General features: G+C 38.7%; 1 protein-coding gene across 2 annotated transcripts in view; it reads left to right on the forward strand.

The window, feature by feature from the left end:
• PDE11A (phosphodiesterase 11A) overlaps nt 1–24218 on the forward strand; it is a 427278-nt gene that overhangs the window by 196353 nt on the left and 206707 nt on the right. For both annotated transcript variants that reach the window (XM_045066809.1, XM_004768993.3), the window contains exons 4-5: nt 2224–2364; nt 17744–17808. In XM_045066809.1, coding sequence (XP_044922744.1) covers nt 2224–2364; nt 17744–17808 — 206 coding nt within the window. The remainder of the gene's footprint in view (nt 1–2223; nt 2365–17743; nt 17809–24218) is intronic.

Raw genomic sequence — 24218 nt, forward strand, 5'->3', positions numbered from 1 at the left:
TTACTTTTGGCTTGTACAACTGGCAAATAAATGGTCAGGTACAGGACTCTAGAGTTTTGGTGAGATGTTAGGACTCAAGACTCATATAAGGGAAAGATCAATATATAGGTGATGTTTAAAAGTAGGGCACTGAGTGCATCAATCTGGGGGAGAATATGTGGATAAGAGAAGGGAAGAGGTCCAAAATTGAGCCCGGGAACAAAAGATGGCACTGGACGAAGGAGGGGGCCAAACACAAGGGAAATCAAGAAATAGGGAGTGTTCAGTTGTGTGAAGAGCCTCTGATTGTTGACGTTCCTATCATTCAAGATTTTCTTCCCTTTTTCTCCCATTGTGGAGCGAGTCTGTATTGATATTTATGAAACTTTTATCACTTGTTAGTAAAGCAGCAATTTTTAATTAGAAACAGTAAAATTACTATGATGTGATTTGTCAGTGCAAGACTCAAGGCCCAATTAGCTTTTCCTCCGAGATAAATGTTCTTGCATATGGGTCCCAGAGGCCCTATCCACACAGTCACAACAAATTGAAAAGTTAAATAATTGTTCAGTTAATAGGATCTATCTGAAGAAATAGCCTGGATGATTAAGGAAATAATGTTTCCCCCCTTAATAACAGGGAATGGTGTTGGTAATTATTCAGACAATTGCCTCATTTTTAATGTTATATTTAAATATGAAATTATTGCACATTGTTGACTTCTTAGAGCAATTTGCTGTCCAAATGCTAAACAGTCAGGATATACTCAAAACTTTTTTCACCTCCTGGTGTATCTCTGCTTCAGGATCATAGAACCACCCAGGGCCCTTAGCCGTACTCACAAGGTCTCTTTAGAGAAAATGCTGCCAAGGACATTTGAGCCTCTTTTTGATGCTCAGTGAACTAGACTCATTTCATGGATCCCTTAACTCATTCAAATGCTTTTCTACCAGAATAGACCCAAAGAAGAAATTTGCACGTTTCCAATGGTTTCAGGACAAATCAAATTCATTACTAAACTTGAAAATTGGTCACAACCCTGAGATGATCCTCAACACCATCTACCAGAACAGATGTGAATTCGAAAACACACAAAATCCTTTTGTGAGAGGTCAGACCTGAGAGGATACCTTTTATTAGGTTCTGTTGAACAAAGCACCCTCTGGCCAATTCACTGGCTGTGTAATGTTCTGATTGCTTTCTTGTAGGAGCGTAATATCTACTACCTGTACATAGCCTGCTATTCTGAAATCTCTGGGAAGAGCCATGTAATTAAAAATTCCAAATAAATATTATTTCGATGCAAAAATTGTAAGCTAAATAAGCTGGATAAAATGAGAGGTTATACAATTTGGTTTTTAAGTGAGTATGTGGTTTTCAAGTTAGAATTCTAAGGTTTTTTTTTTTCCCTTTGTGTGTTTTTATTGTGTTGTTTTAACAGAAATTTTAGTGGTATTTTCTTTCCTGAGATATATTTTAGTATTTATGTTTTCCTGGACAGGTGCATTGAAGCAATACTTCTTATGTAGAGGGATTAATGGAGATTTTATATACATTTTTTGAAGGCTCTGAAGCTTAATTAGCATTCATTCCTATAATTCTTCCAGGGTTCTGTGAGAGATGTGTATTAGGGAAAATAAGTCTCAAGTTTGACCATGAACCCATTTCTTCCTGAGGGTGAAGTAGAGCTGCTTTGTAATTTTCTGAAATAAATGTGCTTTGGAGAGAATCGGGTATTCATAATTTATAAAATGTTGGGTTTATAAAAAAACAGACTCTTAACTACAGAGAACTGGTTGGGGGGAAGGGTGAATAGGTGATGAGGATTAAGGAGGGCATTTGTTGTGATGAAAATAAACAAACAAATAGATTTTTTAAAATGTTGGGTTTATACCTAGTCCTGTTGGAGAAAAACTCGTGTGGGGCAGGGGTGGGGAGAGAAGCCTAGAGCTCTAGCGGACTAAAACGGGATCATGTGGTCATTAGCGACTTGGGAGATAATCCTACAGCTATATGTGGAATTTACAGGCATTATATGGATTGGCAGTATTCTCAAGTTGTGTTTTGCAGTTCAAAACTGTGTTATAAACAAAATTATGGAATATGTCGAAACAATCATCAATGCTCTAAAAAGTAGCCACACATATTTAGATTGCAACAGACACTAAATGGAATTTTGAGAGAAAAAAAAATTTTTTTATTCGGTCTTTACCCACCTAAATACATTCATTTCGTCCTTCCTAGGCTTTGCTGGAGGTTGTTAATGACCTCTTTGAAGAACAGACTGACTTGGAGAAAATTGTCAAGAAAATAATGCATCGGGCCCAAACTCTGTTGAAATGTGAACGCTGTTCTGTTTTGCTCCTAGAAGACATTGAATCACCAGTAAGTCATCTTATCTGTCACAGAGAGCTGAAGACTGTGTTAATGGACTAAGGTTTTGTTTGTTTGTAATTTAGCTTGTGAAATCTTTGCCTGAACCACTCTCTTCATGACTCTTCTAACCATGAGGTCACTTTTCATAAAATTAAAGTTATTTTCTTTTATGTGTATTTTCCATCTTATTTTGCTGTCACCTTAGAAACATAGGCTCTTACATTAATGGAACATTGGAGATGGCTCCCAGCCCTGAGTATTTACAGAGCAGAGAACCGAGGGCTTAGCTGGTTTGCCCGGTGTCTCCCAGCTGAATAGACGTTAGCTCAAGTGCCAGGCTCCCATCCTGTTCGCCCAGCATGAGGAAGGCCCTTGGCACCTTCGGGCATGGACTGCAGTCCAGGCAGGGTTCCACAGCCCTCTTATGAGGAGGAAGCCAACAAATCCTGGGGAAGCTGTGCCCTTTGCTTTTGGGCTCAGATTGATTGTACTTGTGCTGAGGGGAGTGACAGGCCTCAGTTGGGCTGTGCTCTGCAGCAAAAGCTTGAAGAGTAGTCTCCAAGTTCTTTATGTTGCTCTGGAGCTGGGATGCTTGCACAGAGCACGCACCAGGTGGAGGCAGCTCCTGGCCTCTTCACCACTGGGGCACTTGTTACACCGAGGGCAGGCATCGAGCTAGTTCAAGGCCTCCAATCTGCAGCAACTTAGCTTCAGCTTTCTGTTAAACCCTTCGGCTCTTTGGGGGGAAATCTGTTGGGTAAATACACAACAGTATTGGAAATAATGATCATCATCAATCTAACTTCTTGAAAGTTAAATGACTAAACCCTTAGCAGCAATATAATATCTTTACCGTGAAGTGTCTTCAAAGACCAGGAATGTCTAGCTATTTAAGTGCTGTTAATGCCTCAGAGGATGGTATTTTACTGTACTTTACTTATAAAAGGTTATTGTCTTTGCCTTTAGGTTTGTTTCCCTCCAAGAATAAGAACCTTAGGGTAAATTTTGGAGATGTAATAACAAGTATCATAAAACTTACAATATCAGGTTTTTAAAAATCTATGTATGTTTGAAACGTTTAGGAGTATTTGCCCATATTTTAGCAGAGCTTGGCTTTATTTCTACTTCAGCAGGTGTGGTTTAAACAAACGGTAGCTTTGCCATTATACTGTGACTGTAACGCTCCGTGGAAGCCTAGGAGAACAGCACTCACCCCCGCCCCATGCAATAGTCTGCATTTATGGAATGCTTCCAGATGTTGCGTGAAGGACTGGAATTCATTTAATTCCCCCTCATCCTTATGAAATAGGTATTATTATCATTCTCATTTTATTTTATTTTTTTTAAAGATTTTATTTATTTATCAGAGAGAGGGAGAGAGAGTGAGCAAGCACAGGCAGACAGAATAGCAGGCAGAAGGAGAAGCAGGCTCCTTGCGGATGCTGGGATCATGACCTGAGCAGAAGGCAGCTGCTTAACCAACTGAGCCACCCAGGCGTCCCTCATTCTCATTTTATAGAGGAGGAAATGAGGCTCAGAGAGTTGAGTGACTTGCTGGATTCTCCCCCACACCCGCTGACTTTAAAGCCCCAGAAAGGAATGGGGAGGGGTGGGGGTGTTCATGGTCCAATGGTCCAGGCAGGCTGTAGCTCTCACTAAGCAAGGGTGGGAGGAGGCAGCTGTTGGAGCCTCAGCTTATGTAAGACGCAGTCTGCAGGCAGTGATTCAGGGTGGTGCAGTAGCCTGATGATGTAACCAAAAGCCCAGCTCAGTTCACTTTCCCATCCATGTCTCAGTGTTCGGCTGCCTTTGAGCCTCGTTGTCCAGGAGGCTGGCACATCTCCAGGCAGTGTACCATCAAGTAACTGTGTCCCAGGAAAGGAAGAAAGGAAAACTGTTCACATATTTCTCTTTTTCTCAAGGGAGAAAGTCTTTTCCAAAAGAGTTTTTTCCCAGCTGACTTTCCCGTGGTACCCACTGGTCAAGAATGAGATGCTGCTCACATCATTCATATACTTAATATTTTTCCATTCTTCACCTCTCGGTCTCTGATACAGGTGTGTTCAAATGTTCAGTATAACGGGGATTTATCAGTATCTTCTTGCCCAGTTCTGTAGGTCGTTGATTTAGTTGTATTAACATTATTTGTTCACCCATTTTTGAGTTTTGGATTGGAGCTCATTTTGTTGGGAGGATGTTTTGTTTGTTGGTGCCATTGTTTTCTTTGGCTCTTTCTTGTACTCTTTCCTCCCTAACAATTTGGGCAGTTCCTTGGTCCCTAGTCAAGAACCAGGTCTTGACGTGGGTCTCCTGCTGTCTGGTAATATTACCCTAAGCCAGGAGCAGCATGGTTCAGATTTTGAGGGTGAAGCTAGGTCACCTGTTTCCAGATAACATTTCTAGTCCCCAAACCCTAGTAGAAGCTGAAATTCCAATCATTGCCACCTGCCCGTTTCTGGTCTTAGAGCATAATAGATCTACGTCTTTGGGCATGGCCCTATATAGACCTTTTCTTTTTGGTCTTCTCTGCCATCTTCCCCCTCTCTTTTTTCTGCTTTTTAACCTCTAGATGTCTTTTTGGTTTTCACTTGCCATATTTTATCAATCTGTGCTCTGTTTTTGAGAAAGAACAGATGTGTCCAAGCATTAACTTATGGCATCATGTCTGCTCATGTTCCATATGTTACTTTTTACAATCATGGGTGGGGGAAGCATCATTTCAGGAAAAAAAAATCTGCTGGAAGTTTCCTTCCTCTAAAAATAACTTATGCTTTTGTCTCTTTCATTAAATCATTCTTGGAAACAGAAGTTTTCAATTATTGCCTTGTAGTTTGAATATTTAAAAAGCTGGTTATTTCAGATGTATAATATTTTCTGGCCTTTGTTCGTTTGAGGGAAAGAGGAAGAAAAGAAATTGAAATCTTGTTATCAAAGCTTTGACTCATCAAGCTCTTACCTCAGTGTTTAGAAACTGCTTTCCTGGTCTTCAAACTGAGCAGGCAGGTATTAATTGATCAGTTCACTCAGTGGATGCCAAAAATAGAAACAAGAAATGCCTTTCTCTCTGGCCAAAATTCATATTTTACCTTCTTTTGCTTCCCTTAAATGTTTAAGTCAATCAATTTTAAGTGACTTTGTCGATGGTATCTTCCACTAGACTGAAGAAATAGAAAGATCACTCCATAGCTAGCTACTGTTGACATTAGGAGATATTTAGTGCTCTGAACTGATATTCCCTGCATAATGTTATGCCATTTCATGAACCTGTCTAAACAATTCGTACCCCGTTCTAGCTCATGTGTTTACTTTTATCTCTCTCTTTTTTTTTTCTTTTTGTATGCTTCAACAAGGAGAGCAAGAATGCAGACATTTTCATGGCAAAGTCCTAAAGCACTGTCTCAGCCCTAGTGTTTACTTGTGTTCTCCTCTCATGAATCATCCCAATGGCTCGCAGCTACTGCGTGGTGCAGAACTCCAGCAAGGACTTCATCACCCAGCTTATAACCAGAAAGCTAGTTTCTGGAGCTCACTGCCCAAACCAGGAAGCATGAGCTACACTTACTTTTTAATATGTTCCTTAACTTCTTAGTTCTTGTGTAAATACACATACAATTAAGCCATTGAACTAGATGATCTTCCTGAATCCCACACTTGAGAGGAAGAGATAAAGGTGATGGTTATCTGATTCTGATTGTTCTGGAACAGCCTATAATTCAATCCCCTCCATCCTGAGTGGCAAAAATCGCTTTAGGTTTCCTTTCTATTTCATTTTCTTTCCATTTTCCCACCTTTCTATAGCTTGCCTTCCCCCTCTAAGGAAATCAATGTAAATTCTTTTTGATTTTTGTTCCAAGTACTTTTTCTTGAGTGCTAAGAGGCAACTATCTAAAAAAAACTCTGATGATCATCCAAATAATCATTTAAATATATATATGTGTGTGTGTGTGTATACACACACATATATATACATATAAACTCACATCATTAATCATTACTATATCATATTATATATCTGTTATATTAATTCACTGTAATAATTTTATATCAATATATTAACTGACATCACTAATCACTTATGTGTTAACTATATGTATATATACAACTTCTGAACTTCAGTCCCCACTGTCCATATCCACCACATACTGCCCCAAATGTTTACTATTTCTGAGATTCCTTATTTCAGCTAATAGAATCATCATGTAGTAAGTAACTCAAGCTAAAAACAGTACCTTCTAAGTATTTCTTACCATTTACATTCAATCATTTGTAAGTTCTGTTGCGTTTATGTTGAGACCTCATTTCTAGCCCCTTCCTCCACCTCTTCTACCACTGCCTTTACTCTGTCTTTACTACTCTCTTAGCTCCACATTTTCCTCGACTCATTTTTTCACTTGCAATTGGGGCAGTCTTCCTTCCTTTCCATCAATTCTTAATACTCTGTTTTAGTTCTCTTTCTAAAACATGCATCTCCCTCTCCAATGATTCAGAATGTTTGGTAACTGTCTATTGCCTATACCATAAAGTTCAAATTGTCCAACATACAAAGTTCATCACCTCTATTCCCAACTTAACTTTTTTTTTTCCCAACTTAACTTTTGACTGTCCTTTCTGGTCCTTAGCCTCACCCTTTCCTTTTCTTCCTCCTCTGTCACCTCCCTATGGTCAGCTTATGCATGCATTTGCCTCTGTATCTTTGTACATGTTGTTCTTGTGGAAGACAAAAATGCACCAAACAATTAGGGAGATAATTTCATCTAGGCTATTGCAATAAGAACATTCATTTCTGAGGAACATCTCAAAAAAAGGAAGGAAGGATGAAGACAGGTCTTATTTTGGTATATGCTAGGGCAGGTAGTCCTTTGAGGTTAGCCAATTTTGGAACAAAATGGTAGGAGGGATTTCTTTATTATTACTGCTCTTGGGGGGAGCATGACTCAAAGTTCAACATTGTCAACTCTGTACTATTTTCTTCAAACCCCACCTCTCCTGTCTATTCTTCATCTTTCTCTCCTTAAGTCAGTGCACTTGAAGGGCTTTCTTGCCCGCTGGGTTCCAATTAAGTTTGAAAAACAGGAGGGATCAGCAGAAAGTTTTTGTTTGTTTGGTTTGGTTTTTGGTTTTAAATTTATTTATTTACTTATTTTCGACAGAGAGAGAGAGTATGAGCAGAAAGGGCAGAGGGAGAGAGAGAGAGACTCTCACGCAGACTTCACACTGAGCATAGAGCCTGATGCAGGGCTTGATACAGTGATCTCAAGATCACAACCTGAGCAGAAACCCAGAATCAGATGCTTAACCTACTGCACCACCCAGGCACCCCCAGCAGAAGATTTAAGGTCTAGAGGAGAGAGAAATTGGGGATAGTTATTCCTCTTGATCTTTCTCTGCCAGTTGTTACAGGTGGCCAGATTCTTCTAAAACCCCTCCATAGTTCTAGTGCCTCAAGGACACCAAAGGCATTATTCTCTCCCTTCTGCCATCCTTCCTTCTTTCTCCCCCTTGTTCTCTGTGACCTTTAGACATGCTCCTTTAGACTGCAACCTTTCCAGGGTTGCTAGTTCCTGGGACTTCACCATTTCTTACTGGTTTCTTTTAATACTGTCCACACTTCTGTAACTAGTCCCTTTATTGAATTAGGTTCAGTTAAACCCTTTTTAGGGTTCTTTCTGCTTTCAGCTCAAACTGACCTATTTGGTCCCTCAACCCGGAAAACTTTCAGCCACTACTCAGCCTAGAGCATGCCTGCCCACCCTGGAAGACACAGTTCACACAAAGACTTCTTCAACACCCTCTTCTGTGTGCTTGGAATGTTGAATGTATATTGTGGTGAAATTATACTTTTGTGAACTGCTCCCCCCACTCCTGCACTATTTTGTGAGTCCCTCAAAGACAGGACCTGATTTATGCCTCTTTGGTATTTCCAGAGCCCACAATGGTGCCTGTACACTAAGTATTTGATAAATGTTGATTGAGTGAGTAGATGGTGAGAGTAAACTACTCATCAACATAAATGAGAAATATATCAAGAAGAATGGCAGTGATGAGTACTACCCTATAGAATTGTCCTCTTCTACCCTATAGAATTGTCCTCTTGTGGAAAAATATGGATTAAGAAAACTAATGGAAAAATGGTGATTACTAGATTATTCCTATTTTCTTTTTTGTGGCAGGAATATCTATTTGAGCAGTTTTTTGTTTCTTAAGTTGTTTTTGAATTTCAAAAGACAGAGAGAAACCAAACCAACAAGTGCTTGATAAATATCCAAATCAAAGACTTCTGTCCATGGAGCTTTTCCAAAGAACAGGCAGAGATGCTGGGGGATATTTTGTTTACTTCACTGTGGCATGTGTAATGCCTTCCCCAGGGTGCAATACTCAGGGCTGAATAACAGCCAGGGGAGCTCAGAACCACTTATTCAGTTTCATTGACCTATAAATCACTTCTGATATATCTCTTATAAGATTCTCTTTTTACTTAGTGTATGTGAATCGGCTATTTATTTATTTAATCCAGGCTCACGTAGTACATCTATTATCAAATCAGACTTGGATTTAGAGCATAAATTTTAAAAAATTAATGAGACTGAGGACTATACAATTTGTCCAAGTCAAGAATAAAACATAAATTTTATTCTCTTCTTTTATGCTCTTGTCTGTTTTTTATTGGTCATAATCTCCACAGTGACACTATATATCCCATTAAATTGCACTGAAATATTTTAGCTGTTTTTGCTGTTTCATTTTTAAACCCAGGTGTCTGACCATAAATAATTTTATACTTGAATGCATTATAATTTTAATAAATATTTTAAAAATATATAAATTAGGGCATGGCTGCCTAGGATTTTGCATTTCAAATGAAGATACTTTTTGAGAGTGAAAAGAGGCACTCTTAATTATTGTTTCAGGACAACGGGCTTAATTAAAGTGGGACAGTCCATGATAACTGGGACATGTGCTTGTCCTCAAGTGTATCCCCCATCACTTACTGTGATGCCTAAAATTTCCATCATTGCACTCTTGTTTCAGATGTGAAGATTCTATCTCCAGAAATCCCCTTTCTGAGTTATAGATAAATTATATAGGAATATAATTTATGATATCTATAAATAATCTGTAATTTATAGATAAATTACATTAATATATTAATCTATCATCTGTCATTAAACTTAGCAAAAAATAACCAGTTGACTTGCTCCAGAGATGGCTTTAGACCAGATGTCATCAAACTCTTCTGTGAAGGGCCAGCTAGTAAATACTTCAGTCTTTGTGGCCCATATGGTCTCTGTTGGAGCTACCCAGTTCCACTGTTAGAGCAAAAAGCAGCCACAGGTAATATTTAATTAATGACTGGGTTCTGTTAAAAGGAAACTATATTTATAAAAGCAGGTGGTGGAGTAGCTTTGGCTCATAGACTCTTTTGCATACCCCTGCTCTAGAAGAATGAGAGGCAATCAGATCAGTCTGCAGCTCCAGAAATGTATTACTTTTCTGCTGTTCATCAACATGGACCAAGTCCCATGGCTATGTTCCTTTAAAGGTCCAATATTCTGATGATTTGGCAGGTTCATTGGCCATGAGTCTAATCATGTTGTCCTACATTCAGAAAATCTGTAAGAGGATTCCACCAGCAGCCCTGGGCTCCTGACTAGATGTCTAGACTATGATTTCTGTGATAAATCCATTCTAAAATGGTCTTGAAGCCCTTCATGGTCAGATCACCTGGGACCAGACTAACTTGATTGATCTTATCTGGCCTACAGTCATCAGTGGGTTTATCCTCACTGTTTCCATGCGCTGCTTATATTTGACCACTCTCTAGATGGGACTCAAGCCTGCTTCTCTTTTATTCTTACATTGTTTGCTATCATCTGGAGGCCCTTAAATGTATTTCTCTTACTCACCACTCCTGATTCCTTTCCCATGCCTCTGAAAAATCCTCTTTCATACAACTTAATGTTCAACTGTAATTAGTCGTACACAAGCGAATTTATGTTACTTCATGTGTAAAAGTGTTTTTATACATTTTTCAAGTATGTAGGTACTTTGTCTCCTCTTGGTTTATACTTTTACCCAATTAATTCTCAAAAGAATTTAGGATAACCTTCAGCAAAAATAGTGAGCAAATACTTTCTGAGCACTTATTAGTTGCCAGACATGTGACAAAATGAAAGGCAAAATTTCAGATTAAATGGGAGAAAGAAAAAGTAAATGTTATAAGCAAAACCAAATGAAATCAATAATCTCAGAACCAAACTATGCTGCAAAAAGAGAAAACTTTGAAACTAAAACTTTGCTCTGAGCTTCCTAACAGCTAAGATAAAAGAAAAAATTTAGTACATTTTATAATTCTGTTTGTTTAATAAAAGGAATCACATCAGCTGATCAAGAAAATCTTCCTGACCTTCAAGTTTAAAGTTTTTTTTTCCCATTTAAAATATTATTTAGGGGTGCCTGTGTGGCTCAAATTGTTAAGTGTTGGTCTTCAGTTCAGATCATGATCTCTAGATCCTGGGATTGAGCCCCAGTAGGGAGTTTTCTTCTCCCTCTCCCTCTGTTTCTCCCCCTGCTTGTGTTCTCTCTCTCTCTATCTCTGTCTCTGTATCTCTCTCAAATGAAAAATAAAATCTCTAAAAAGTATATTATTTAAAGGTTAGAGACCTTATTTACAATTTTTAATATCTTTCTTTGCTATCCAATATACATTAATATTGCCTTAGATAATCAATATTAGCCAAAGATCAGTCAACATTATTCTCATTTTTCTTCTAAGGACACAAGAACCTATGAACTATCACATGAGGTACAAAGAAAGGGAATATAACCTATAATACCACCCTCACTTCTGATACCAATTATAAGTTCAAGGGTTCCCCAGACCACCCTCAGTCTACAAAGTTTGCTTAGAAGGGCTCACAGGACTCACTGAAAGCTGTTATACTCATGGATATGGTTTTTTATGGGAAAAGATAAAGATTAAAATCAGCCAAAGGAGAAATGCATGGGCAAAGTCCAGGAGGGTCCAAATGTGGAGCTTCCACTTGTCCTCTCTCCATGGAGTCACGGACAGCATTAACTTCTCCCAACAATGGTATGTGACAATGTACATGATGAAGGATTGCCAGCCAGGAAAGGTCATCCAAGACCTGCATTCAGAAGTCTTTATTGAGGCTTAATTACCAAAATTCAGTTGGCCACTTACAATAGCTGACCTCAGTCTCCATTCCTTCTAGAGGTCAAGTGATAGATACCACATGACCCAATGTTGCACCTGTGCTGGCACAACGCCCTGCAACCACATTGTTGTGTGGCTCAAATTACATTGTTCTATCTGGCTGGCCCAAGGTGCCCAGGTAAACAAAGGCACTTTTATCAAGGCCTTTGGATAAGCCCTGGACATTCCAGGGGCTTAAAGTTTACCTCCTAGGAGCCAAGGACAAAGGCCAGACATTTCTTTGCATAAAATTAATTCTTTATTACACACAAGGTTAACACTATGGTTCATGAATCCAGTGTCTGACCAGGACACCATGGACTGGTTTATTGGGGGACACAACTGGTACTCTCAATGATATAGAGTGCTAAAGTCGAAGGATAAACCTTGACTTTCCCTTTACTCATTAAACATAAATTTAGAAAATAAAACCATTAAAATAAGATAAAATATTTGACACTGTTTTTCTTTATAGCATATGGTCTATATTAAAATAAAAAGTACTACAATTTTTTAAAAAAGTGTTTTTTTCCTTTTGGTAGTTTTAAAGGGTCCTGCTTTGCATACCAGGGGTTCAAACACTGACATTTCATCAAGAAGTTATTTGTTTATCTTATCCATCCTCTTTATCATTCTAGATCTATTAGGTTTTATAGCTTTAAAATTCCAGGATTTTCTATTCCTTTTCTTTTTATTTATTTATTTATTTATTTATTTGACAGACGGAGATCACAAGTAGGCAGAGAGACAGGCAGAGAGAGAGAGGGAAGTAGGTTCCCCGCCGAGCAAAAAGCCCAATGTGGGACTCGATCCCAGAACCCTGGGATCATGAACCAAGCCAAAGGCAGAGGCTTTAACCCACTGAGCCACCCAGGTGCCCCTCTATTCCTTTTCTTATCAGCATTATCCTTTAGCATGTTTTTAAAAAATTTTTTAAACATTTTTTTTTGAATCTTTATTCTCTTTGAATCTCTGGACATTTCTTAGGTTTTCCTAAGATGTGGAAAGCAGAAGCTCACTTACTATTTAAGAAAGCACTCGTCTTGAGAAGCCAGGGCAAATTAAGCTCCCTACCCTACAGTAGACTTCATGCATACAGAGGTTTTTGCCCATTTACTCTCCCACATGTAGCCTCAGAGCTCTGTGCTCCTTGATACATACAGACACTCAGTATCTACCTGTTGTGTTGAAGAACAGTTTTCAATAAAAACCCTTGCATAAATCTAAAGCAAGCAGGTACCAAATCTTTATTTAACTCATTAAAGAGGGAAACCAAGTGAGGTGGTAAAGTCAGTTTTAAAATAGGTACTAAGGGGGTGCCTGGGTGGCTCAGTAGGTTGAAGCCTCTGCCTTTGGCTCAGGTCATGGTCTCAGGGTTCTGGGATTGAGCCCCACATCGGGCTCCCTGCTCAGCAAGAAGCCTGCTTCTCCCTCTCACTCTGCCTGTCTCTCTGCCTACTTGTGATCTCTCTCTTTCAAATAAATAAATAAAATCTTTAAAAATAAAATAAATAAAATAAAATAGGTACTGAAAGAACACTAGGGTAAGATTGGTAGGTTAGATTTCTAAAATGGTTACTATCATCCAGGAACATAAAATTGTAACTGTGAGCTTACCTTTACTACTGCACAGAAATCATTTGTATTTCTACTTGGGTAAAAATTCATTTGCATTTCTGCTTGGATAAATTTCATTTGTATATTGTCAAACTGTTCTTTGTGACCTCAATGACTTACTGAGTGCCTGCACTCACCCTGCTTGTTTTGAACTTTTATGCAGTTATTGCCCATTTCTGTATACCCATCCCCAACATGTGTGTTTAAGCAGTAAGCCTCACAGTGATTTTCACGTTTTGTCCCTTCCCTCCTCTCCATGTTGACCCAGTTACATTCAGATCACCCAAAGAGCAGGCTTCCCAAGTGCCACAAGCTACCTTATCCCTGGCCTCAATAAAGGAACTTACCTGTAGTCCTTGCTCTACTCTTTCCCTGCCTACAGTGACCAAACTTTGGGCTTTGGGTGACTTTATATGATCCTCTGAACATACTGTGCTCCCCTCTCTGTGATCTGTGATGAATTCTTTAATTTCACAAGCCTTTCCAAGTATCATTTCTGGAGTTTGTCAGAGTGGTCCCTAATGATCCCACAAGGGGGGCTTGGCTTACTCTCTCATTTACAACCCAATTTGTACTGCTATCAGTTTTCAGGAATTATTATCTATCCTTTTAGATTTGTAAACTATTCTAATCAATAGTAAGAAGGAAGCCAAGCGAAGTACTCCTCACTAATGTTGGGAAGTTTAATCTCATCTCTCAGGTCAGGCAAGTTAGAGGTATCTCCTTTTTGAGGGGTGTCTGGGTGGCTAGTTGGTTAAGCATCTGACTTTTGATTTGGGCTCGGGCTGTGACCTCAGGGTCGTGAGGTATAGCCCTACATCCAGCTCTATGCTTTGAGTGCATACCCTTCTTAAGATTCTTTCTCTCCCTCTTCCTCTGCCCTCCCTTACTTGCATGGTTTCTCTCTCTCTCTTTAAAAAAAAAAAATGTGGGTCCTCCAGATGGCTCAGTCGGTTGGTTGAGTGTCTGCCTTTGGCTTGGGTTGTGATCCCAGGGTCCTGGGATTGAGCCCCGCATCTGACTCCCTGCTCAGTGGGGAGTCTGATTCTCCCTCTACCCTTCCCTCCTGCTCATGATCTCCCTCTCTCTCTCTCTCAAATAAATAAAATCTAAAAAAAAAAAAAAGGTATCTCCCTTTTTATTTCCAAATGCAGAAACAATTAATAGTTTCCTGGTAATTTGATAAGTCTTATATTAAGCCACGTATTTTACTTGAAGTCTGTGTTTATTCAAATTCAGTCATTAATGGGTACTTGAAAAATATTGAATTGATAAATAAAGACCGAGTTTATCTAACTATTCTGACTTTGAAGGAGTCATGTCTAAATAATTTGGTGTCACAGTTTTGTTCATGTTTGTAAAAGCAGTGAGTAGTGGGGAAACTGGGGGCTGTAGAATCAGACTGACATGGTTCAAATCCCAGTCCTGCAGTGTATTGGTTGTACGGTTTCCAGGAAACCACTTAACTTCTCTGAGCCTTAATTTCCTTTCAATAAAATGGGGATAATATTATCTCCCTTGCCAGGATATTGGAAGCATTGATATCTACATAAAAGGTTGGTCGTAATGTATGTAAAATGCCTCACACACATTTGCAGCAAAAAGGGAGAATATAGTTATCTTAGTCAGTTCAGGCTGCTATAACAAATTATTATAGAATGGATGGCTTAAAGAACACACACAGTATTTCTCACAGTGCTGGAAACTGGGAAGTTCAAGATCAAGGTACTGGCAGATCTGTTGTCTGGTGAAGGCATTTTCCTGGTTTGTAGAGGCCATCTTCTTGTTGTATCCTCACATAGCAGAGAAAGGGAGAAACAGGCTCTCTCTGCCTCTTCTTGTAAAAGTGCTAATCCCTTATGAGGCTTCACCCTCGTGATTTAATCACCTCCCAAAGATTCCATCTCCAAATACTATCACATTGAAGATTAGGGTTTCAACATATGAATTTTGGAAGACACTAACATGTAGTCCATAGCAACAGCTTAAACATGGTGAAATAGGGAAAAAAATTCCTGTCATCTAACAAAATAGTGGAAAGAAATCACAAATCATGAGCGATCAAAGCAGAGATAAAGGACTAACTCCCTCCTTTTAAGATACGCGACAATTTTCTATAATGCAAACATAAATGAAATACTACTATTTTGTACCTTATTTTTGTTTTAAGTTTAAAACTTATTTGGGATATAGTTTGAGGGATTTATTATTTGGTGATAGCAGATAGTTTCTTTGTGGCTTCCTAGCCTTGTGAGACCCAAGAATATTACAAGTGGATAAAGATTTCTAAGTGATTGGTTTCTGTTGAAGTCCTCATTAAGATAGATGTTCTGGTTATTTTTGCTGTGTAACAAATAAAGCCAAAATTTAGAGGCTTAAATCAATGTTATGTTCACAGATCCTATGGATCAGGAATTTAGAGAAGGCAACACAAGGATGGATTGCCTCTTCTCAGGATATCTGAGGCCACACACAGTTGTGTGTGTGTCTTAAAGACTGAGAACTGGAATCATCTGAAGCTTTGTTCATCCCTATGTCTGATTCCTAGACTGGAAGGACTCAGAACCTGGAGCTTCTGACCAGAACAAATATATGTGACATCTTCTATGTGGTGTGGCTCCTCTTCAGCAGAATGGCCTTAGGGTAGCTGGACCTCTTACATGGTATCTCAGGACTCCAGGCACAAATATTCCATCAGACAACACCGAAGGCACATTACCTTTTATCATGGTCCCAGAAGGCACATCACATCCATTCTATACACTCTGTTGGTCAAAGTGGTCAGTCAATAACCCACTTAAATTTAAGAGAAGAGAACATAGACCCTACCAGTTGGTAGGAGGGGGGCAGGGTCATATTGTAGTGATGAATGTAGGATAAGAGATATTGTTGTCAAATTGAACACAATGAATAATTTTGTAGAGACTCTGTTCGTGGTGGAATATGAAATGAAATTTGTGCTCTAATTGTCAAGAGCATTTCCTTGTAGTTGGTCTATTGTCACTGCTCTGAATTCAACTAGTCACACACAATTTTCTTTGTGCTGAGCTTTTCTTTTCTTTTCTCTTTTTCTTAATGTTGCATTTTCTTAGTTTAGGTTCATTACCTCACTGATAAAGCTGTTTTAATATTTAATCTATTTCCAGTTTCCAAATCATTTTCTCAGGTGCCCATCAATTCCTCATAAGTGGTTAATTTAAAAGGCCTTTGAAGCATGACTGTATCCAGCTAAGGCAAATTTAAATGTCAACCTTGGAAGCATCCAGTGACATTCAGATGACTCCTTTCAGTGTAAGGGCCTCATTTTTTTTTTTTTTTTAATCAATTGGTATAGCTTGTCAAAAGAGGGTCAGAAATGGTACTCTTCCCACTCAAAATTTTTAGTGTTGTTAAAAGAGCTGACACTTTAGAATCATGCAGAATCATTAAACCTCGCTTTAATCCCAGGTGCCCCATTTAGTTGTGTGAAATTGATCAACTTTCTTAAACGTTATGGGTTAGTTTCCTCATCTATCCACTGAAGATAAAAATCCTTGCTTTATATGGTTGTACTAAGGAACTTAAATAGTCAAAGAAGCTTCTGATGTAGAGCCCGTTTTATAGTAAGAACTCAATAGTAGTTAATAATAAAAACTACCTTTACATTTCCTGTATCCAAAATTCTCTTTCAGTGTAATAAATCTTGATCAGGTTCTTGCACTGAATATGCTGGTTTTACAAGACAGGTGAGAGAGGAAGTGTCCCCGCTAGGGATGAAGAAGATGGCTTTCTCTTCTTTACCCTTGGAGCAGAAAGCAGGGGTTGGTGGCAATAAAACCTTTACCTAAGAACAACGTTAAATAAGGGAAAGTAACTTCAGGGCCCTTGGGTTTGTGGAGGGCGTACTGTTCCAGGTTTTGTCTCGACCTTCTTCTCCATGTGTATTGATTGGATTGTTAAAGGGGCAATACAAAGTTAAAAATGTTTTCAAATGAGATGTCCCTTCGCAGGACTACCAGAAGATAGTAAACACCTCACTGTAAAAATACAACACATTTAATTTTCTGCCAATGTTCATTTGTTTTGTTTCTTTATGAAGAGGGGGAAAGAGAGGAAAACCAAGAAATAGACTCCTAGCTGTAGAGAACAAGCTAATGGTTACTAGCGGGGAGGTGGGTGGGGGGGATGGGTGAAGTGGGTGATCAGGATTAAGGAGGACACTTGTTGTGATGAGCACCGGGTGTTGTATAGACATGTTGAATCACTATATTCTATACCTGAAACTTAATACTACACTGTATGTTAACTAACTGGGATTGAAATAAAAACTTGAAAAACATATATGCATACTTAGTAAAAGGTATTAAAACTTTGGCAATGTGTGCCATGTTAGATGTAAAATCCAAAATGTAGGCTAGAATTTTCTTTTTTTGTCCCTTGAGACTTCTCCACTTAAAATTGCTCTTTAATCTCCAATTTTTGTAATTATCATTATAAGCCTGAAAAAATGTTTGTTGCATTATGTTAAACTGCAAGAAGGCTTTAATTGACTTGAATTTATGTCTTTCTGTGTGGCAGGTGGTGAAGTTCACCAAATCCTTTGAATTGATGTCCCCAAAGTGCAGTGCTGATGCTGAGAACAGGTAGGGCTTGTGAGTTTCAGGTTTGTCTTTTGTTCCTTGTCTTCAGTCCTTGGGGTTGGCAGCATTGTGTAATTCTTTGAGGATAGGAGTTCTTTCTTTAGATCAGCAAGTGAAGACAAATATCATCACTCTTCTGTATTTCACAGCTTAAATAAAAACTGCTGCCTTTCTATGTCAACTATACCTCAATAGTAAAAATTTTCAAGAAACTACAGCTTAAAATTACATGTATCTACATTGCAGAATAAAACTGCAAATGAATGAGGTCAATTTTTAGAGATACCCTAACTACACAGACAGCCTGATTTTCTGATTTATTCTGTCCCTTTGCTTCTCTTCCTCCCTTTTGTTTGCTTATATTTGGTCAATAATGTACCCTTGGGAAAGAGGGAAAGTGTCCCTCTTTCTTTTCTTTTTTTTTTTTTTTGGTCCCATTGACATCTTTGAGGTAAAGGTGAGGGTTGGGGACAATCAGTGCATTTGTACTGCCCTGAATACCAGTTGACATGCTACCAAAGTGGATTCTGTTTACTTTGGTCCCTTCTAGAGGAAGGGGTAAGAAATAGTGAGACTGACCAAAATGCAGAAATATGGAGAAATACAAGTAAAATGTTTCTGCTGGCGTGATGATGATAATGATGTTAATACTGATACCAAGGCCAGTAAGATAAGCAGCTTCCAATCACTGAGTGCCAAATGTGCCAGGTTCTATCTAAAGGCTTTATAGACCTTTAATCCCCCAAATAATCCTATGAAGTCAGCATCATTACCCCAGCATGACAGAGGAGAAAACCAAGGTTCAGCGAGTTTAAGTGACTTGTTAAAGGTCCTGCAGGCAGTAAGTGGTAGCCACATCCAAGGACAAGGTCACCAAATAAAACTCTTCCAGCCTCTGAACTTTGATCCTATTCCCACATATAACTTACAACCTGGTAGTTAATCTCATACAGTGAATGTCTGTTGGGTTAATTTTCCTAAATCTGGCTGATCAATCAGAATCAAGCTTGCAGAACTTGATGAAGACAATTCCCAGAACCCTCACTGAGAGATTTTGATTCCATATGTCGAAATTGAAGTCCTAAAGATTTATATATTCATTAACATATAATGTATTATTAGCCCCAGGGGTACAGGTCAGTGAATTGCCAGGTTTACACACTTTATAGCACTCCCTTCCCAATGTCCATAATCCAACCACCCTCTCCCTACTCAACCACCCCCCTATCGCCGCAACCCTCAGTTTGTTTTATGAGATTAAGACTCTCTTATGGTTTGTCTCCTTCCCAATCCTATCTTATTTCATTTTTTCCTTCCCTATCCCCCAAACCCCCACTAGATCTATATATTCAAAAGGTTCCCTGGGCACTACCTGATTCAAGATGTAATATTCAAGGGTAATTTGATTTTATATATCCATCATTGCCTAAAGTTCAGGAAATAGAAATCAGTACATTAAAATCGACACATCATTTAGTTACTTTAATTTTTATCCAGTGCATGAAATTTAAAAGAGGCTTTTGCTACAAACCATATAATTCCATTTATAAGGCACTTTTGAAAAGGCAAAATTATAGATACAGAAAGCAGATTAGTAGTTTGTAGGAGCTGGAGATGGAGAGAGGGGTTTACCACAAAGGGGCACAGGGGAATTTTGGGGTGTGATGGAATTGTTCTCTATCTTGCTGTGGTTGTGGTTGTATGGCTGCATTTATCAAAATTTGAAGAACTGTACACTAAAAAGGGTAAACTTTACTGTCTGTAAGCTATACCTTAAATGGGGGGAAGAGTCCTTTCATAAGAGGTTCCTGTTTTCCTGCAAATATATTTATGTCCTCATCTGTATTTAATGTCAGCCAATCTATACCTAAAAAAAATAATTTAGACATAGAGAGTTACTAGTGGTGTATGAAGCAGTTTTCCTAAAGTCTTCATGTAAAATAACGTGAAATACATTAGAAGAAAAATGGGTATTCCTACTTATTCCTTGAGCCAGTCATGGCCTCATGTAAGCTCTCCATCATACATGAGGGGGGGAAAGGTTTATGGAGTTATTAAAACACAACCTTTGAAATACTAATACTTCAATATTGTTCTTTTTTATACTACTGGAATGTGTCCTCTTGGTCACTGCAAAGTTAAATATTTCTGATCTTTCAATTATTTTTAATGATGAAAGAACATCCATGTCAAAACAGAATGACCCAAAACCCTGAGTGTCCTTGGCAAACTTTCTGATAATAAAGAAAGAAAGAAGGAAAGAAAAAAAAGGTCAGATTTTCTTTAAAGAGATATTTAAAAAGTGCCTTTGAACTTTGACATTATGAAGGAGTACACTCCATTATTCTATTTGTGGCCTTTAAATTAATTTAGAATGTTCATTTATCTTAGAAGACCTTTCCTGCGTTGTCTAGTAATTTTCCTCTTGTAGATATGGGGATCCTTCGGTCATTTATTGGATGTTAAAGAAATAAAGACAAGTGGCTGCAGCATTTACCTCAGCAGAGGCTGAGGAAGAGTCATTGAAACAGGCTATGAGTCTACAAATCACAGCCTGCTCTCAACACATTGTAAATCTTTCCTTTAACCTTTCATCACTTAACATCTTCATTGTAGATAATGTCCATTAGACACGTAGTCTTCTGGACATCGTTCGGAGTTATAATAAGATAGCTTCTGAGGATAATGTCTATGGTTTTATGCAACAATGTTTCAGGGTATAGTTTTAATTCAGATGAATTCTGGCTTAAAGCTTGCTGATATTTATAGACAGTCCTTGAAGATTTTTTTTTTTTTTTTTTAAACAAACAGGTGTACCTGGGTGGCTCAGTGGTTTAAAGCCTCTGTCATCGGCCCAAATTGGGCTCTCTGCTCAGCAGGGAGCCTTCTTCCCCCTCTCTCTGCCTGCCTCTTTGCCTTCTTGTGATCTCTGTCTGTCAAATAAATAAAATCTTTAAAAAAAAAAAAAAAGGTTTTGTTGCTAACTCATCATTTTTGCATATTGCCCTCTGGGGCTAACTCCTTTGTCATGGCTGCGCTTATCTTTGTCTTTGTTTAATTAATACCAAGCAGTTTTAGAGTTAGAAATGATCTGATGCATTTCTGTCCATGAAGGATGTACCCTTTCTGGGGCATTCTTGACAACTCTTCCAGTGATAAAATTCTCACTGTGCCATCAAGGGCTTTTTCTACTGATGGGGTTCTCTAATTGTTAGAAGAGCATTTTACGTTTCTAAAACTTCCACCTATTTGTCCTGAATCTGTCCATTAGACATAGTTGTTCTTTCATTAGTTTTATTCCTTCATTCAATTGCCATATGTAGAATATCTAGCTGGGAACTAGATAGGTAATGGGGCTACAGAGGTTTTTTTTTAAAAAACCAGCAGTCTCTGCCTTCAAGGATCTCAAGGCCAATGAACAGCAGTCAGAGTTGGTTAAGAATATAATATAACCATAACTAGATTTCACCAGGCCTCCAGACCGTGGCTATAAGTAGAGTCACATTAACAGTGATAATTTATACTTAGCTGCTGGTCATTTCTGCCTTGTAGTGGACGCACCTTGCAAAAGCCACTCTTACACTAGTTCTGGGAGTCCCTAAACTTTAAACAAATAGAAACAAAATAATTTTATTATTGACTCGTCATTTTCCTAAGTGTCCACTCCTAAATCCTCTCCCTCTGGACCTGACAGAGCAGCATCTGCTGGGCATGGGCTCCCTCACCCACTCCAGAATCCACTACACTTGTCTCCGAGTTACCAGTGGCCTTTCCAAATCTGAGCAAGGCTGCGTCATGAGTGCGTAAGTGGGAAGAGGGCTCACCTTCCCTACCATGTGTTATAGTTTGTTGTTGGGCCCCTAAACAGCTTTGCATGTACCCCATTTTTTCCAAATCTTTCAGTGCCCAAAGCTTTTGTCTGTAGCCCTTCTTTCTCTATAACTTGGGCTTAATCCATGGGACAAGGCTTAGAAACCAGAACCCAGAGAACAACCCATTAAGTTGCTCTCTTGGTTTCCCCACCTTACTCTCTTGTTGCCCACCAAGTTTAGATGCTCAAAGCCTCCCCCTCACAGTCCCTTTCCCTCATTGCACGTTGCCTTCTGCAACTAAATGCCTTCTCGTGTACAGATGTAGCTCAGTTTAGGCTCTTATCCTGCTATCAAGTAAATCAGTGACTATATAAAGCAAGTCAATACTTCTTGTAAAAGGTTTGTGCCAGGTGGTTTTCTAGTAGAGAGGAGGGGCACCCAACTCATGTGGATAACAATGGAAGGCCATGTTCGGGGAAAGCTTTTGGATGTGATGAAACTTCACTTAGTTCCTGTAGGATAATGGAAAGTTAGTGATACAGCTACCTTCCAAGAAGAGGAAACATTGTAAACAGAGGGACAGAGGTGAGAACGCTAACAGTGCATGTTTCAGGATCTTTAACTTGGGCTGTAAGCTGTTGTCACAAAAGTAATAACTCCCTGTAAAGACATCCAGCTGCCCAGAATGTCAATGGACTGGGGCAGGGGTCTTATCAGGTCCTGAAATGCTCAAGCCCTCTTAACTGGCCTAGGGACGGGCTACATGCTTATTCGTAAAGGGAATAATCACAGTCAGGGACATACCGAGATTTGTGTCTTGAAAACTCATCTGGGCAGTAGAGTGGGAGAAGAGCTAGAGGATGGCAAACTAAAGCACCAAGGGTTTGAATCTCCTGCCTCGCCCGGTGGCAGTGGCTCAGTAGTGGAAGATTGCCATGGATCTGCTGTGCTTACTTCTTCCAAGTCAGCAACTGCTATTCATAGATGATTTTTATACTTCATGGTTTCCAGACTCTTTGCCAATCTTTTCACTCTCCCCTGGATGTGCTCTAGCTTGCTGGAATCCTTCTTAAAGTGGTATTTCCCAGAATGGGACATACTTTCCAGTTTTTTCCAGAATCAGAACGTATCAGAAAGTGATAAGTACCTCACTTTTTTAGAACATAGTACTGTTGACGCATTATTTACAGTCATCTTGTTTTCTCAATGATGAATTTTTTTAAAAAAAATTAAGATTTTATCTGATTCATTTGATTCTCAACCTCATCAGATCTCACTATTAGAACCTTTCCTATGAAGCCTAATTTCAGAATATTTAGTGAATCAACTTGAATAAACTTTCTTGGATCTCTTCTTCAAAGTTTAAAAACCTCTTTTCTGTCCTCAGTGAGAATAGGTAGTTTGAATGATCATGAGTACCTTAGAAATGAAAAAAAAAAAACTTTTATGAACATCTTAACAGAAATTTTTATTTAGTTTGAAATATATTTGGCCAAATTCTGTTGATCCATCTTGTAGGTATAGGTTTGGATGTTGCTTTGGAAAGTGTACTTTCTCAGCTGTGCTACTTAAGGTATTTTTTTAAAAGCCAAATATCTATAATATCTAGAAGGTAACAACTGATTAAAGGGGAATTTTTCTCATTTAATGGAATATAGGGGAGACATGGTTATTTAAAACCTGAGCTCTGTAACCACTTTGGCCTTCTGAGAATAAAGGGAGGTAGTGGGGATAAAATTTATTTTAGTGATCCATTTTTTTTTAGCTTAATCTTTTTGCTATCTTTTTCATTTGTTGTGACTAGAAGAAGAGGAGAAAAATAAAGCTAGAAATCTCAGAGCAGCTAAAGGGCAAGATGTTTGGTTTAAGGAGCCTTTTGGCATGCAGGTCAGCCCGGAGAGTGGAGAACTAAAATGTTCTGTTTGAAAAGATGAGGACAAATAGTTCAGAATAATGGCTCCCCAAAGATATCCAGCTCCTATTCCGTAAGACCTGTGAATATTAGCTGGCAAGATGGACTTTGCAGATCTGCATGAGAATCTTGAGATGGGGAGAATTATCCTGGGTTATCTGAATGGTTCAGTGTAATCCTAATGATGTATTTTATGATGACTAACATACCACAATAAAAAATAAAAAGAAAAAAAGAAGAAACAACAACAACAAAAATCCTAAGGGTCCTTATAAATGGAGGAGATGTGACAAGAGAAGCAGAGATCAGAGTGATGCGGTTTGAGAAAGACTTGACCTGCCCTTGCTGGCTTTGAAGATGGAGGAATGGGGCCATGAGACAAGGCATGTGGTCAAGCTGAATAGTTAGAAAGGGCAAGGAGATGGATTCTACCCTAGAAGATGGAACAAAATTGTAAGACAATAGCTTTGTGCTATTTAAAGCCACTTAAGTTTGTGGAAATGTTATAACAGCAATAGGAAACTAATACAGGGGTTTGAGTTTCAAAGGAGTCTAAGGAGAAGATAATTAAGGGGGGAAAAAGTGGAGTAAGAAGAGCTAAACCAGGTCTTCAAGAATCAAGGGGGCTAAGAAACATGGGAAGAGGCTTGAACTTAAGGGAAAAACATGACCAGTGAGAAATTCCCAGG

The sequence above is a fragment of the Mustela putorius genome, unplaced genomic scaffold (assembly GCF_011764305.1).
Source record: "Mustela putorius furo isolate JIRA1106 unplaced genomic scaffold, ASM1176430v1.1 tig00003869_pilon_pilon_pilon, whole genome shotgun sequence".
Taxonomy (NCBI): Eukaryota; Metazoa; Chordata; class Mammalia; order Carnivora; family Mustelidae; genus Mustela; species Mustela putorius.